At 54.3% G+C, this 15717-nt stretch overlaps 3 protein-coding genes across 3 annotated transcripts; 2 read left to right on the forward strand and 1 right to left on the reverse strand.

Annotated features, from left to right (window-relative positions):
• Window positions 1–228: 228 nt before the first annotated feature.
• INS49_015600 (uncharacterized protein) lies at window positions 229–850 on the forward strand (the record flags this gene model as incomplete). The annotated part of the gene is made up of 2 exons (XM_043176279.1): window positions 229–724; window positions 783–850. 2 exons carry the CDS (start codon window positions 229–231, stop codon window positions 848–850), a joined length of 564 nt encoding a protein of 187 aa, XP_043019734.1.
• Window positions 851–10257: 9407 nt separating this feature from the next.
• Window positions 10258–11209, forward strand: INS49_015601 (uncharacterized protein; the record flags this gene model as incomplete). The annotated part of the gene is made up of 2 exons (XM_043176280.1): window positions 10258–10538; window positions 11026–11209. The coding sequence occupies 2 exons, from the start codon at window positions 10258–10260 to the stop codon at window positions 11207–11209; spliced, it is 465 nt and encodes a 154-aa protein (XP_043019735.1).
• A 3914-nt stretch (window positions 11210–15123) lies between these two features.
• On the reverse strand, window positions 15124–15477 carry INS49_015602 (uncharacterized protein; the record flags this gene model as incomplete). Its single annotated transcript, XM_043176281.1, has 1 exon — window positions 15124–15477. The coding sequence occupies one exon, from the start codon at window positions 15475–15477 to the stop codon at window positions 15124–15126; it is 354 nt and encodes a 117-aa protein (XP_043019736.1).
• Window positions 15478–15717: the final 240 nt, after the last annotated feature.

The following is a 15717-nucleotide window of genomic DNA, read 5'->3' on the forward strand; positions in this document are numbered from 1 at the left end:
CTAGTGCAAGCCTTCATAGGACAATATCCAAACATCAATAAATGATCCACAGGCCACTACTGGGTTCGAGCAACGAGTTCGCTTGACTCTTTCTCTCGTTGTCTCACGCCTCTCCATAGACTGAGCCACGTCAAGACCATTTTAGTAATCGATCACTTCCCCCACGTCAGCTTTGGGCAGACAGGAGCTTCCGCTGGAAACTACCCGAGATCACCACCCATCAGCATCATGGCTTCATTAAAGTACTCTGCTGTGTTCCTGGGTCTCCTCACGCTCATAAGCACGCCCACTGGCGTCCTCGGCAGGCCAAACCCCACAACACCCGGAAGCAGCCAGCACACACCCATCAACGAGCGCACAGCACAGGAAGTCGTCGAGAAGCTGAGCCTCGTCCCGAACGATGAGAAGGGCTACTACATCCAGACCTTTGAGGACCCCTTCACCATAACCAGCCTGAACCGCTCCGCTAGCACCGCCATCTACTACCTCCTCGAGGGCACAGCTGGAGATTCGATCTGGCACCGTGTGGACGCGGCCGAGGTGTGGCACTATTACGCCGGGGCGCCGCTTGTCCTGTCGCTGTCCTACGACGACGGGCAGCCCCTGCGGAAGGCGACGCTCGGCCCGGATGTGTTTGACGATCAGGCGCCGCAGGTGGCGATCCAGAGGGGGGAGTGGCAGTCGGCGAGGAGTCTGGGCGAGTGGACGCTTGTTGGGACGACAGGTAGGAGATTGCTCCCCAGATAATATTCACAGTGAGAAATCTGGCTAACCTTACGCAGTCGCTCCTGGCTTTATCCCGAGTGGAGTTGAGCTTGCCGACCCGGGGTGGGCCCCAGACGTGTCATGAGGGGCCGATGGAGCTCTGAGAAAGGCCTTCAAGTTGTTCTGGACATATCACGTCTGGTCATAGGTGTGCAAGTTTGTAATTCGAAAGCCGCGCAGATGTGCTGGGTCAGGCAACATACTGCAACAGTGCGATCACATAGGGTCCCCTCCGTGCGGAACGTTAGGCTACGCTGATAATCTAATTTCCATTTCATGTTTACCTCAGGCGCATCGCTTCTATTCGTGTCTGGAGACTCAGATTTCACTATTGTAAGCTCCCCTCGCGTAAAGAAGTCAAGCCTGAATTCTATGATGGGTCAGGACCTGTTGCAGCTAAAGTAAGACTTTTGTTTATCTAGATTACGGTGCCATAGCGTTTTGTATACTGCTCGTAGAATTCTCTTCGAAACCGCGGCAACTCGGTGAAGTACTATTGAGCAGGTTCATCTACATGATAGGTGTTGGGGTTGTGAATCAGACCCTGGCGACGTACCCATGACATGGCTCTTATACTTAGATGAGATACAAGTTTTACAGACCGGTGTCAACGCTTGAAACCGCGTACATTTGAAATTGATGCATTTGAACAGAATCATTGTCCTACTATGCAGCTTTCAAGAATGGAAGTCGAGGTCGTTAAAACTCTTGCTTGCTGAATCTCAAGCTTCGCAGTCTGCGAGAATATCAATCCTGATGACGTTACTCTTGGAGAATTCCATGATGAAATCTTCCCACTATGGCAAATAGGCAACATGCACCGTCACGATCATAATCAGCGGCAGCTGCATCCAACCAGCATGTTACCGTTTCTCTCACCACTAACATTGGGGCCAACATGGAACCGCTGTTCCGGCGGAAAAAAATGCTCAAATGCATCAATCTCGACACAGCGTATATTGCACACGACCAGAATGAATGTGAAGACGCGAAATTCATGCACAGGAGATGAAAGTCCTAAGCTGTCACACCACCTGTGGCATACAATGTGTTCCGGGAAACCGATTGCGAATTGCTTTTGTGGGACAGACATTTTCCCTCCTGAAGTCACCTAAGGGTCATGGCTGCTTGACTCGCCAGGATGTAGTGTAGATGAAAATGCCTCATTGTCGTCTTAACATTGAAGCTTCCGAGCCCAGGAATTGCATCTACTTCCACGCCGTGGGGAGTCTGATAATTAACGCATGAGGAGATTGGCCATGGAACCAACGGAACTCAAGGCGCATGTACATGACTGAAGATAATGTGGGGACTTGCAGACCCGCATTCTTGAAATTACTTATGTAATCAAAGAATATTGTCTTATTTCAGACAATCAATGTGAAACTATTTTTTATCAGTTACCAGTGTTATCTGTTTGGATTCTGAACGTGACTGTCACCAACACTCTCACTGCGTCACAAGAAGCGTACATTGGCTTACGGCAGGCAACAACATCAACGATAAATAATCGCGAAATTGTGCCGTCGAGGGGCTGGATGCAAATATCGAAGGTTTCACAGGTTCATTAAGGACACGTGAGACATGGGAAAGCATCTCTTTTCCTTCATGGGACTTGAACCCATTCACAAGAGCTCGGCAAAGGAACCTACTCGGCACTCGAGAAGCATAATCCGAACTTTGGAAAATTGGGGGCTTTCCAAACCAGTCACATGAATCCAACTCAACTCAGCATGTGACATCGGAGACCGTTTGATCACTGACTATGCTACTCCACATAGCATTAATCTTATCTGCCCTCCTCGGGCATCATGCTTTTACGTTGGGGGCGGAGATGTTTGTCGAACAGCCAGGAGACCATCGCACTGCCGCATGAGAAAAGTCAGACTCAAAGATCCGATGAAATTTTATGTAGTATGGACCGGGACTTGTGAACAAAAGTGGCTCTCGCATCACATGGTGCATGCCCAAATCGAATACGACGACCCAACGGCTGGCGGCATGAAGTGACTCACTCCTTTCACGTGAAGGACTAATACACAGACAGTGTTATTGCCGACATCGCGAATCTCTCTTGTCACAGGGCAACCGATTCGTAGATCCAGGGAGATCTGTCCTGCAAAACAGATCTGCAGCGAAGGCGAGGATGTTGGCATACAGACACCACGATCCGGTTGGATGAGAATCTCACATGGCAACCGGCTTCACCAAGGAGGCCGAATGTCCTTCCGCAACCGCATAATAGACGCTCTGCGCGGGGTTGGACGGATGATCACAGCGGATCACAAGCAGCAAAAACTCCCCGAGTCAACACCCGACTTAAGGTTTCATGGGGGGTGGTTAAATGAATACCCCCCCCCCAAGATATTCAGGTAAGCGAACCACGACAAGACGCCAGCAGCCCGAGCGAACCGCACAAAAACTGTAATATCAAACCGGTTGGTGCATGAGGTTCGCTCGCAGGCTGCCACATAAGCAGAAAGAAAATAAGGGTTGGCCGGCCGCTGTAACCGAGGGAACGGCAGCCTCGGCGGTCCTATGGTCTGACAACCCACGCCCTCCTCGCGCATGACGCCGTGCAGCCCGAGGCCGAAGCAAAGTGTGAGATTTTAGGATGGTCCGGGGACAAAGGACGCATCGGTCGGGTGGCTTTGTCTTTCCGACCCAGCGGGAATAGGAAGGGAACGAGCAAAACAAGCAAACAAGCAAAGAAAAAGCCTCACCCAGTCAGCAATAAGCTCATGCCGGACTGCGAAGCGGGCCACGAATCCCGCGGGCGGTGCAGCGAGCGTTTTTGGTCTTGTCCCAGGTGCTGCTGGCGTGGCTCGCTTTGGGACCGTATGTGGACCTATCCTGGAAATGCCGAAACGGTCCAGTCAATCCACACGTCTCGATGGACTTCGCGATGGTGCGCGGCCAGCGTGACCGCCAACGGGTGGTGGTGGGATTTTGGTGGCCGCGCACCATATTTGACACGTTTCTCCTGCGCCAATGTGGCATCTCAGGCACCTGGATCTTTATTTGTCGCTACAGCAGGGGCCGGTACGCGCTTATAGATCGCGCTTGACAGGCCATCTGCCGCAGGATTGCTGGACGTTGGTGGGTTTCCAACAGAGAGGCTTGATGCGGCGTGGTAGAGCAGGTTTCAAGGGCCCTGGCGTGGAGGATGGCAAGGCCTGCAAAGAGCACTGTAAATAGTGGCAGCCTAGGCCGAAGCGAGCGTTCAGGGTGGCATCTCGCAGACCCGTTCGGGGGTCGCAGGAACTCGTCCCGCCGCTTTGTTGACGGGAGGTTTCGTGTTGATGTTGGTTCCTCGTCCCGCCCGCCGAGGCCCCACCGAAGGGCTCTCCGGGCTTCTCCTGAAATAACACCAGCTGAAGAACATGTTGCCCGACGAACAGGCGACCTCGCTGTTCCTCGATGTGACACCGCCAGCTGGCACCATCCCGGCATTTTTCAGAATGACTCAGTCCCGCGAGATTGACAACTTCGAGAGAATTCTTTATCTCTAACACACAGAACACCTGCAGACCCTTGATTGTTTTGGGGTTAACTCCGTATTCAAGAGCGATTATCTAAGTGTGGCGAAGTTGAAGGTAAGGAGATTAAGGGCATATAAGTAGTTTATAATTAAATTGCAGTATATGTAAGGATTAATGCCCCTTTAATAGCTTAACGCTTTTTAAACTTTATTTCTTTTTTATTATTTTTTTAATTTATATAAATATTTTTTAAAATTTAAAAATATTTATTAATCTTAATTTTTTTAATTATATTTATTTTTTATAAAAATTTAAAAAATTAAAATAAAATTATTAATTAAATTATTTTAAATAATTTTTATATATTTTATTAATTAAATAATAAATATATTATAATTTATAAAATAAAAGATAATAAAAAAAATAAATTTATATAAAAAACTTTAATTAATTCTTTTATTTAATATTTTATTTATATTAAAATAATTAATTAAAAAGAAAATATAATTAAAAAATATTTAAAGAATGTTTATTAATACTTATATAAATAAGGGTATTTATTATAACTAGCTTATATTTTAATTTTAAATATTTATTAAATGCATTTATTTTACATTATTACACCAGCCATATAAATTACTGAGGAAGCTTAAGCCCCTGGAACTAACGTGTTTGAATGGACACCTGAACCTTTGAGATAAAGAATTCTAGGGGTCCAACACGTTTGGCGGGCATGATCCAGGCAGTCCCCGGGCGGCGCGGTCCCCTGGCACGAAACCATAATAAGCGGATCGCAGGGCTGAGCGAACCATGAGCCATGCGAGACAGCTCCTGGGTTTGTTCCAGTGGAATGCAACGAACACGCCGAATAGGGTTCGCCAAGTCAGCCGTGTCGTGGCATTGCAAAGGTGAACTCAGCTAAACGACCCACAAATGTTTCGAAGGAAGAAAAGAATAACAATGCTGCAGAATATGCATGTCATGTTGCGACGAACAGGGGCCTGGGAGGAGCAAGGGGTGGACGAATCCCAAGCCGTCGGGCTGCCTCCTCGGTCCGGAGCCAGATGCGCGTGGAGTCGGACGAGAACACCATCGGAGTTTGCGATCGGTGGTGTCGGGTGCATTCATATGCAGGATCGCAAGAGAGCAGAATGCTTCATCATAGACGGAGGTCAGCTCCGGGAGGGAGTCATCGATGATCGGCTCCGAGAGAGTCATCGAGATCTGACCGAAAGCCGCTAGGCTAGACCGGTGCTTTGCAGATGCAATACCGCCCAGCTGGGACGGCGGCAGTGGGAGGAGGGGTGCATCAAGTCCGTGCAGTTCCACATGACGGGCAGCTAGAGACACAGGCTCGGTAAAAGTCCTCGGCCAAAGAATGTGTGTCGTTTGATGAATTCCTGTTGTCAAGCCACGGCCGTCCACGAACAGTTAGTGACCGTCAAACAATCGGCCACTAGGCAGCTGGTGATGGGTTGGTGGGTGCCGTGAAGCCGGGCGCCCTCGCGATCCAACGACGTTTCTTGGATCCGAAGCAGCTCGGGATGGCAGGTGAAGGCCCTCGTCTGACCCGCCGTATCGATTTGCCTGTTTAGGGCCTCGGAGTCATTGGCAAAGGCTTGGCTCATTGGCTGCTGGCGGAAACGAGGTGCCAGAAGTTGCTCAGGTGGTCACGATCCTTTCCTCTTGCTACGGCGTCGTGGGCGTGTTTCAACTGGGGTCAGTCAGCTTGGGATCGAGATTCTACTGTGTGGAAAACCTGCCACGAGCGAGCGAGTGATGTCAGCACCGCCACAGGAGCCACAGAATACCGTACTCCAAAACATCGATCCCGATTAAATGAGACCGAACGGCTTTTTAGCAACTGGCAGAATACAGTTGAACGCCAGAAAACCCGGCATCCACTCGCGACGCGCCGTTTGAGCCGATTCTGACCCGGTGGTGGCCAGCAGCGCGCGTCTGCATTGTCGAATCTTCCATGATGGACGACTGCGAGCAATGGATCTGATTCACACAGGCGCATCGACAAAGGCGCGGACCGCTTGCTAAGTCCGGTCTGACGTGAAGGGCGCTAAAGACGGCGACAGTTCCACGGCTAGCGTATCAAGATATGCACATAGGAGACTGTAACGGGGGGCTAGGTGCCAAGAAACGTGTCTGGCGCGTAGGCTTGGTGTAGGACGGGAGGCTCGCGGTGGTTTCGAGTGGCTGGAATGGAGAGACTCAGCCTGTGACGAGGTTGTCTGTCACAGATTTCGGCCGTGACCGTGGGCAGATTCGCGACCAGATTTGGTTGGGGCCGTAGCGACTGAGAAAATATGGGCGGTTGAAAACTGACGATGTTGACATCAACCTCTCCTCGCGAGGCCTCTCTCCACACGCCGTGACTCCATCTTCACCACTACTGTACTGTAGCCTACTGCAAAGACACTGTCATGTAGATCCTGGGCAGCATGTCCCCAGTGTGGATCAGTAGGCCGCCATTGGCCAAACGGGCAATGGCCACAGGCATTGACGGTGGAGGCATAAGAATCTGGCAGCATCGTGCCTTCTGCAAGGGATCTGCGAAAACAGAATCCTCCGCATGCCATTTTTTCACGTTGCCAATTTTTAGCTTCCGAGAGCATCCACCACCAGAGGCCACGAGACGCCTGCAGATATCACCACGCTTGCTTTGCTATACCCAGGTGAAAATGCCGTCGCGCATGACCGACGGCGGTCTGGTCAAGCACATATTTACTTATTGAGGTTTTCGCGTCGTGTATTGCAGCCCGACCTCTCCAGCGACGCGCCTTGTCATGCCAATTTCACCTGATATATCACGAAGCCCACGGCCATTATCAGTATGATCTGCCGCCCGCTAAGGGCTTCAACAGGTGTGGGGGATATTTGGTCCGGGGTCCCTACTGCGCGACCTTCCCTCTCGGCCGAAATGTGCCGGTGACCTGCAGCACAGAGTCGCACGTCTAATCAGGTTGTTGTGGCTGCAGCTTGTCAGTCGTCGGATCTCATGTTCCGTCTGTGCACATCGTGGTCGTGGTCATGGAAATCATCGTGATCAACATGGAAATCACAAAACCACAATTCGTATGCATGGAATCGATCGTAGCTGGTGATCCTCCAGGTGATCTTCACAGACAAGCAACCAAGTCACCGGGTTCTTGGAAGAAAACAGGAGCTTGAATCCACATTTTGGAACGACCACATGTTACTGCGTGCTGCCGCCCACAATTACCGCCTGTGGCTGATGTCAGTACTGTCACTGTGGCAGTCTACGGTCGTTGGCTTCGATGGGTGGCGAATTTATGGCAAGCCACGTGCAAGCCTCTCGACAACTAACTCGACTTGACAACGGCAACTCCCACACCGCTGTCGGACGAAGGACGCTGGTCATTTCCCGACGCTCATCATCGAGATGCGCCGACCATCAACAGGCCGACCGTTCGCCATTCAGGAGCGTTGGCTCAACGACGCGTCGTTGTCGACGTGGCTTACGTGCCGCGCCCGGATTGGCGTGAGGCTGCCATCTCGATGATTCGAGCCGGCCAGCTGGCGAGTACGGCTCAACCTCCTGCTCCTTTCTTTCAAGCTTGCATTGAGCTGCATCCTAATATCGAGGTTCGACGGGCCGTTCGAAACGGTCTTGCCCTTGGCTGCCCAAACCCCCCCCCCCCCACGCAAGTGCCTATATGCCCCCATCCGCCTTCCCACCGGCCCAACGGCTGAGGAGGGCAGACGTTGGCACTTGGGGCCCACTGTTGGCGCCTGCATCGAGGCCAAAGTAGTAGCCAGCCGGGATATTGTACACAGTTTAATAGTCAGGGCAGCAAGCTGTACGGAGCGTGCTCGTATGCCAGAATGGCTTCTGTCGGCCTGCATGCAGGAGAGGAGTCGCCAAGCCGAAGACTCAGTGCCCAGACGGCAGCGGACTCCGTACAACGCAGACCCAGACTCTCTGAGACCGTCAGGGCGTGCCAGAACCTGCCAGCCTGGACAGGAAGCCTGTGGACCGTTTGGAGCCCTGCTTCTCCACGGGGTTTGCCCTGTGTGACCCAGCAGCGTGCAGCAACTTTGCAGGACGTGCAGCCCGAAAAGGGGCCCGTGGATCTAAGATTGGGTGCGGATCTGAGTCTGGACTCTCGACTCGCCCGTGTCGCTTCGCTGGCTTTCTCCGGTTTCCCCACCGTTTCACTCCCTCGAGTCCCCTCGGGGCCGCTGGCTGCTCAGTCACCTCTCCCATTTACTGTGGGCTCTTGCCCACCATCAGGCCATCACACACCCAGCCCCGACAATAAAGAGCGCCCCCCGGCTGGCCCGTCACCCGTCTGGACCGCCTGGCCCCCCCTGACGGCAAGATCAAGCTGTGACCTCTGCTGTCGCCCGCAAATTCGGAAAATAGGGGAGCACTATGTAAGGAAGCACAACGACGAGCTTCCCCGGGGCAGGGCCGCAATTTCCACGGGGAAAGGGAGGAGACTCGGCGTGTTAGTGCTACTGCCGCATCACCTCAGATTGGATGGGCCGGATGGGGAGAAGGCTCCAGCGTCAAATAGAGTGGTCCAATTTTTCGCTTTCGGACGCGGCGCTGATGGCTGACACAGCAACCATCCCTAGCACGGCTGTACGTGTACCTTGACATGCTGCGGTTTATTCCCATCTCTGGCCCAGCCCAGGCTGCAACGCCTGGGCCTGCTGGGCAAGTGACTGCACGGTCACCCAGCCAGCAGCCCAGCGCACGGCGTGACTCTAAAAGCCGCTGGGAGGAGGGGGCCTGTCTGTCAGCTTACAAAACCACAAGACGTTAGTGTCTCGGCACATTGGCACGACCTCGGGGCCAAGTCTCGGGGTTATCTTGCCCAGCGAAGAAACTCCCCACCATTGGATGTTCCGGCCTTTACACAGCCAAGTGCAAAGCTTGCGCCGCGGCCTCACCCTCACACAGAAACTTCGTCACGGACACGCAGTCTCTTGTCAAAACGTGAAACTTGTGGGATGTTTGTCCACGGTTACGTGGCCTTGTGTTAACCACGGCCCATAATAATTATACCATCTGCACGTTGCTGCAGCTAATTTCCATCGCATGTAGTCGGGAGACATGAGTCTGGCCGCAGTGTTGTGCAGAGACAGACAGGCATCATCCTTCACAAGAGCAATTTGTGTGAGGAACTGGTGTCTACAGTTACAGTACTGAATGTTCATGAAACTGTGGGAATTCAACGGGCTGGACCAGCGAACGGGCCCACCTGCAATGTCCGTTTTGAGATGGTCCGTTTGGGTCCAGACAGCGAGAAGAGCCCCCCCCCCCCCCTTGAGAAAGTACGGGTACGCAGTATACGCGGTACGTACTCAGATTTAGCGCATAGCACTGCCCGCCCTGCAGTACAATCCTCTTTGCGCAGTCGCAGTCACAATCAGGCAGTCGGGATTGAGCAAAAGACCCCGCTGCCAGAGGTAAACCCCCTGGTAACACAGGGTAGACCCGATAATTGCATCTCAAGCCTCCGACCCACCCGTCCGTGTGTCTGGGATGCGACTGTCTCACTGCACACTGCCAGGAGAACCCTGGCACCGCCCCTCGTCGCCCTGGCGAGCCGGGCGCGCAGCACGCGGTACGTACCGCCAAGATGGTGTCTGGACCGGCGTCGAAAAGGTACGTAGCTGGCGTCCCCCTGCCCACCTCCCCATCCAGTTCCTGCTGTGCCGATCTCCCATGTGCTAATCCTGAGCGCGGATGTACACCAGATTTCTCGATCCATAAGACCCTCCCACGGCCCCCTTCCTTCTTTGACCACCTTATCACTTGGCCCTCCCACCCTTCAACATCCAAACAAGCGAAACTTCGACAATCCAGTACGAACAAGCAAACTTTGCACCACAAGCAACCCGTGTCTTCAGACGACAACCTCGACAATCGCCCATCGCATCGACCTGACAGCTGCTTGCACTACAGTTGTCAGACACCACGAACAGAGCCAACAGGCAGAGAGCCTATTTTCCAGCAACAGCCGCCATGATGGTGTCCCCAGTACGGCCGTCAAAGAAGCACTACGACAGCTCCTCATCATCGTCCTCATACGGCTCCTTCTCATCATCAGACTCTGATGTCTCAGCAAGCTCCGTACGAGCCAGCATGGAGCGCCCCGTCGCATCAATCGAGGTCATCCGCTGTCTCCGCTGTGCCCGCTGCGTGGAGATGACAACAACGGACGATGCCAGCATGTACGGCATGATCCGGGTGGGGACTGGCATCTACTACTGCGACAGGTGCGCCAGAATGACAGGATACGGAAAGTGAGCGACGGAATGAAAGCAGCTGTGAGCACTGCTCCGCCGCCGCTGCCACCACTGCTACTCTGCCCAGACGACATGTCGGACCGGACCACCAGCACTGCACACCACACATACGATATCAAAGCTTGAGAAGCATCTCCATCCTCCAGCTTCAGCTTTGGCAGGATCGCCCCTCCGCCCTCCTGGTGCCCCACTACACACCTGGTCAACGACCCCTCCGCTGAAGACTCCAGGCCCGTGCGTGTGGAGTTGAAGGATCAATGGTCAGGTCGCCAAGGCCAATGCCCCAGACACGACTGTGGGATCCTCGGCCTGTGAGCAGCATCTCGGCGATGGAAAATCTCAACGAGGAGGCCGCCACGCATTCACCATCAATTGCTGATGCTGATCGGCGCTCTGTGGTGCTCTTCGGAACACAGTAGGCCTCGGCTGTCAGGAGGGAGCCTGCGGATAAGGTTCGCCTAGTCGATCGCGGATCTGCCGACAGACAATGGAAGATTTACCCAATGGCCACGGACCACAACCACACCAAACCTACCCTCGCCGACGAGGAGATGGAAGCATACCAAAGTGTGTCGACGATGCCGACGACCCCCGAAAAGTTTGACCCCTCTGCTATACCACTGTCAATCATGGATGGACTTGGAGGCCTGAAAGGGATCGACGAATAGCTGGCAACTGCCTCGGTCAGTGCCCGTGCTGCCATCCGCCCGCCATTTTTCGCTGCATGACTGCGACGAGACAACAGCCTGCAGCTTCGACTCAACTGCCACGCATTGGACCACGACTGAGTTCTTCTGGAAAGCCTTAGCACTCATCCTATCTGCACTGCTGGTGTACACCAAAATTGGGTGCATCGGGCCGCGCCCGATAGCATGAGTGGAACTATCCAATGGGAAACCAGCCCTGATTCATTCCCACACAGGCTGGCTGAGTCGCGGCGTCTCCATGCCCAGAATTGATCAGCGCGCCCTGCATCTTGGATCTTGCATTATCGCACCCTGGAGTGTCCAAAGCCGTCGACTTCTCACAACTTCTTAGCATCACCCCCGGTTCTCCGTGTCCTGCTTGGGCTGGAACTCTACTTCAGCCATAGCACACCCCGACTCGGATCAAAAGCAACTCTCTTGACGTGGCCTAATATTCCAGTCGAAGAACCTTCCTCTTGGCTTGCAGTACCTTGGCCATCATTCTGTCATCACACCATAGATGGAGCAAGACACCCGGCGGCTGGCTCGACAAATCACACGCCTCTTCCTGCCAAGCAGCCAATTCCGGCCTCCACTCCGCCCGAGGGGTCGGTACACTGCAGCTCCACTGGAGCTCCCCCGTCAGGATCAAAGAGCCCACAACCTCATTCGGTTTTCCGTTCCTGGTCCTGTCTTGTCTGGTGGCTGTCCAACCAAAGGCAAGCCGCTGACGTTAGCATGACATCGTCGCTGGCAGATGCGGGCGGACTTGCACGATCGACGTGCTGGTGGGCCCGCCCACACATGTATCATTCATCACACTCACAAATTCAATTGCCGGGCTGGATCTCATTTGCAACTTGTGGTTCGTGGTGGAAGACATAAAATTGTTCATATTCACAGCGGGTCTTGTATCTTTCACTTTACTTCTCTTGACGCAGATGTTTTGTCTTTTGCGAATACCCACTCATTGCGTTGCGCAGAGCGACGGGACTCCAGCGGAGAAACCTACGGACAGACTGTAGCGAGCAAGGCGTTCTGCATTTGCTTTGGGAGCGGAGGAACAAGCTTTGAATACACTTGGCCTTTTTCTGAAGTCGTTCACACACACTAGCGGCTTCGACCCCACATGTCTTGAAGCACAGCATTTGTCATTTTGTCCCACAGTCATAGCATATGGAGTACACGAGAAGGATCAGGCATAGAATACGAATTGCCCAGGCGACAAAATAATACATGCACAAGCATCAACATCAACCCTGAGAATCTATGAGCGAGATACGCAATGTGACACGAGTGAATACATTGAGTGGACTGCACTCGTCAGCCTCGAACCCAGGCACCCATGAGCGAGTGGCCGTTGTAGAATTACGAAAAGCCATCCGAGCGTCATCGGGACTAAAACAAAAGATCGATCCAAGACATTTGGGCGCCATATTTGTGTCTCAAATTGCCCGAAGAATTCTCTTCTTCCGTACTCGCATACGCATAGAATACGGCAGGGCTGGCTGTACGACGCGGCGGGCAGGGCGTTGCCAAGAACCTTCTATCGGTTCGGAATGAGGAATATTCCCTTTCCATCTCCCGCGCCCCGGAGAAATGCACGGGCGAATGAAGGAAGCCCTGTTTTTGTTTCAACCTCTTACCTGCTCAACTATCTTTCTGCCTGTCTGAGACAAGATGGATGGGGCTTGCGTGGCGGTGGGGGAGGACATTATGCGAGGCGGCGGCTCCCAACAACAACATCATCAACAAAACAAATCTCCAACTCCACTCAACTCAAGTCAATTCATGCGGTGACACCGTCAGGCCGCGCCGCGCCGGCCGTCAGGCCCCTATCGGCACTGCAAGACTGCGACTTGCATGCGTGAGGCGAGTTACACAACGGGGTGCGGTTCGGGCGACCGGTGGCTTGATCGGGGAAAGCTACGCCGCCACCCGGTCGAGGGAGTTATGCGTGTTGTTTTCCTTTCCCCGTCTCTGACCATTATTACAAGCACTTGCTATACTCCCTCTCACCTGTTGACCGACACATGTGCGTGATGATCGCCCACAACATGTGAAGGAAGATCATGACACCCGTCCTCCCTCCCCGGCGACGTCTTGATCGAGGGATCGAGGGAATGCTAGCGCGATCAGGAAGGAAAACCTGTCATGCCCAATGGGCCCTCCCGTAGGGCCCAGGCCCGGCGGGCTGGCGGGCAATTTCTTTTTTTGACAACCACGCGAGGTGGGAAGAAACCCACATGGGCGGCCTGGGCGGGTTTTTTGGTGATCGACCGCCTCGAGCTGGATCGCCCGGAATTCGAACCGGGGGAGGGAGGGGGGTGAGGGACGAACGCACGGGGAGCTGTTTGAAGAGCGAGACTGGATTTTGATCACGATGTCTTCTTGTCACGGTCACCCTGGACCCTCGGGTCTGCCTCGGCAAATAGACTACTAGATACAGGATATCCTCCGGGGGGATTCACCCCTCTCGTCGACCAGAAGCATGCGCTCCTCCGGTTCGTGCGTCGCGTGTGTGATCTGCCGTTTCCATGCCCGGCTGGGCGTCCTGTCGTCTTCCCTGTCTGTCTCCCAAAAGAGGCACCGAGGGAAGGGGTCAAGAAAAACCCCGTCAGGCCAGGAAGGAAGTTAAGTCTGGGGCAGCAGGCAGGGCCCCCAGCCCTGCAGCCCGAGCGACGAACGGTCTAGACCCGTCTGTCGGTGATCATGCTTCGGGTGTGCCCACTGTGGGGAGAGGGAGCCAGCCAGCCAGGCAGCCAGCCAGGTAGGTAACCCACCGGGAAGGAAAAAAAGGCCATGGAGGCGGCGGGAAGGGGTATCAGAAAAGAGTTGGATTGGGAACGCGCAATGCGACGCTCAGAGTTTAGGTGGACTCCGGTGGGCTGGTCCAGATTCCCGTTGATGTGTCCGAATCCATCGACGAGGGACGGCGGCGGCGACGAGGGTCAGACGAAACCTGCCCGGGCGCGAGGAAGTTGCAACGGTTTAGGTGCATGCAGGCGGGGGCTCTCGTGTGGCTTGCAGAGCCCCATATCTCATCCATCCATCTTCCAACTGTACAGCCAGACAGCAAGGGACTGACTGCATGTTGCTGGTACGGGTCCCCGGGTGGCAAGCTGTGGCTCCTTCCTTTCGTGTCTGCAGCGGCATTACTCAAATAGCAAGAGCGTGCAGCAGCACCGGCTCTTGCCCTTTTTGCAGCCTGGTGGTGGTCGCGTGTGGTGCAGAGTGCAGGTGCAGTGCTGGGCTGGGCTGCATGTGGAGGTCATGCGAGAGGACGGATTCGAACTGCTCGCTCACACGCTCGTCCTCTTTTCCCCAGCCCCCTCCGGCCGCTGCGGAAATCAGAGGGAGGGTCCGCTCCACGCTCGCTCGGCGTCTGTCGCCGTCCTCCCGGCTGTCCCGGCAGGTTCGAAAGCACAGCCATCGTTCGGACCCTCGCCATTCTGTTTGCGCCGAGAGAGGCACGAGGTTATCTACAATCTGCTCGGGCCCAGGTCGGCATCCTGTGCCTTGCGACTTTCCGGTCACTCGATGCACGCACAAAATCACACAACAAGAGCTGAGGCAGGGCTTCTTGGGCGGAGCCAAGCTTGGGAGTCCAGACCCCTCTGTATCAGAGGAGCCTTGTACGTACTGTAAGTACTGCATCCGTCCCTCCCATCCCCCAAACAAGGCACACGACAGCCTCGCCCTACGGTTATGCAATCTGCCGAGGAGGTGGTGGCCGAATCAGTTCAACACTTCATTCATTTTTGGACGCCAAAACGCAGCCTGCACACACACCTCTGCAACACGTACGGTACACATTTCAGCACATGCACCCAGAAACTTGGAAGTTGTACCACACAACGTCCACACCCCTCCCACGTTCGAACACCTGCTGGCTCTTAATCTCTCTTCGTTTCCAAGGCCCTGCACGTCTCTGAGTCGAACTGGCGCACGACGACATCATAGTCTGGGGACCCCAAGGGGTCCAGATTCAAGTTGCCCCTGGCGCCCTGATGGTTGCGTGTCCTGTTCTGTAGCGTCTCTTCGGTCCCGTCGTTGCACTTTCTCTCTTGCCGGCGGTCAGTCGTGCAACGGTACACCACGATGGCCGCGCCGGCAGATGGTTGAGCCTCCGTCATCCTCGACTCGCCGTGCGCCTTCACGAGGCCACCGGCATGGATACGGCTTGGGCAAGAATCTGGTGGTCGAGGGCAGGTTTCAGCCAGCACCCGACGCCTGGTACCCGGCCTCATTGGGTCTGGGCGACGGGATCGTCCCGATCGTCAAACCTTATTGACCACCCTTCGTCACCGTGAGCGACACCGCCGTGACCACATCGCCGCTGGCAACCAGGAACGACACCACTGCCGCCAGACCAACGACGAGACGACCGGCGGAGCACGACAGACATGATATGAGGCCATTCCCAGCCTGCGAATGAGGGACCGGGGCGCTAGGCTCTCCTAGCGCGGCAACATCCGTTTTCCATTCCT

Source organism: Diaporthe citri (assembly GCF_014595645.1).
Source record: "Diaporthe citri strain NFHF-8-4 chromosome Unknown scaffold_9, whole genome shotgun sequence".
Lineage (NCBI taxonomy): Eukaryota > Fungi > Ascomycota > Sordariomycetes > Diaporthales > Diaporthaceae > Diaporthe > Diaporthe citri.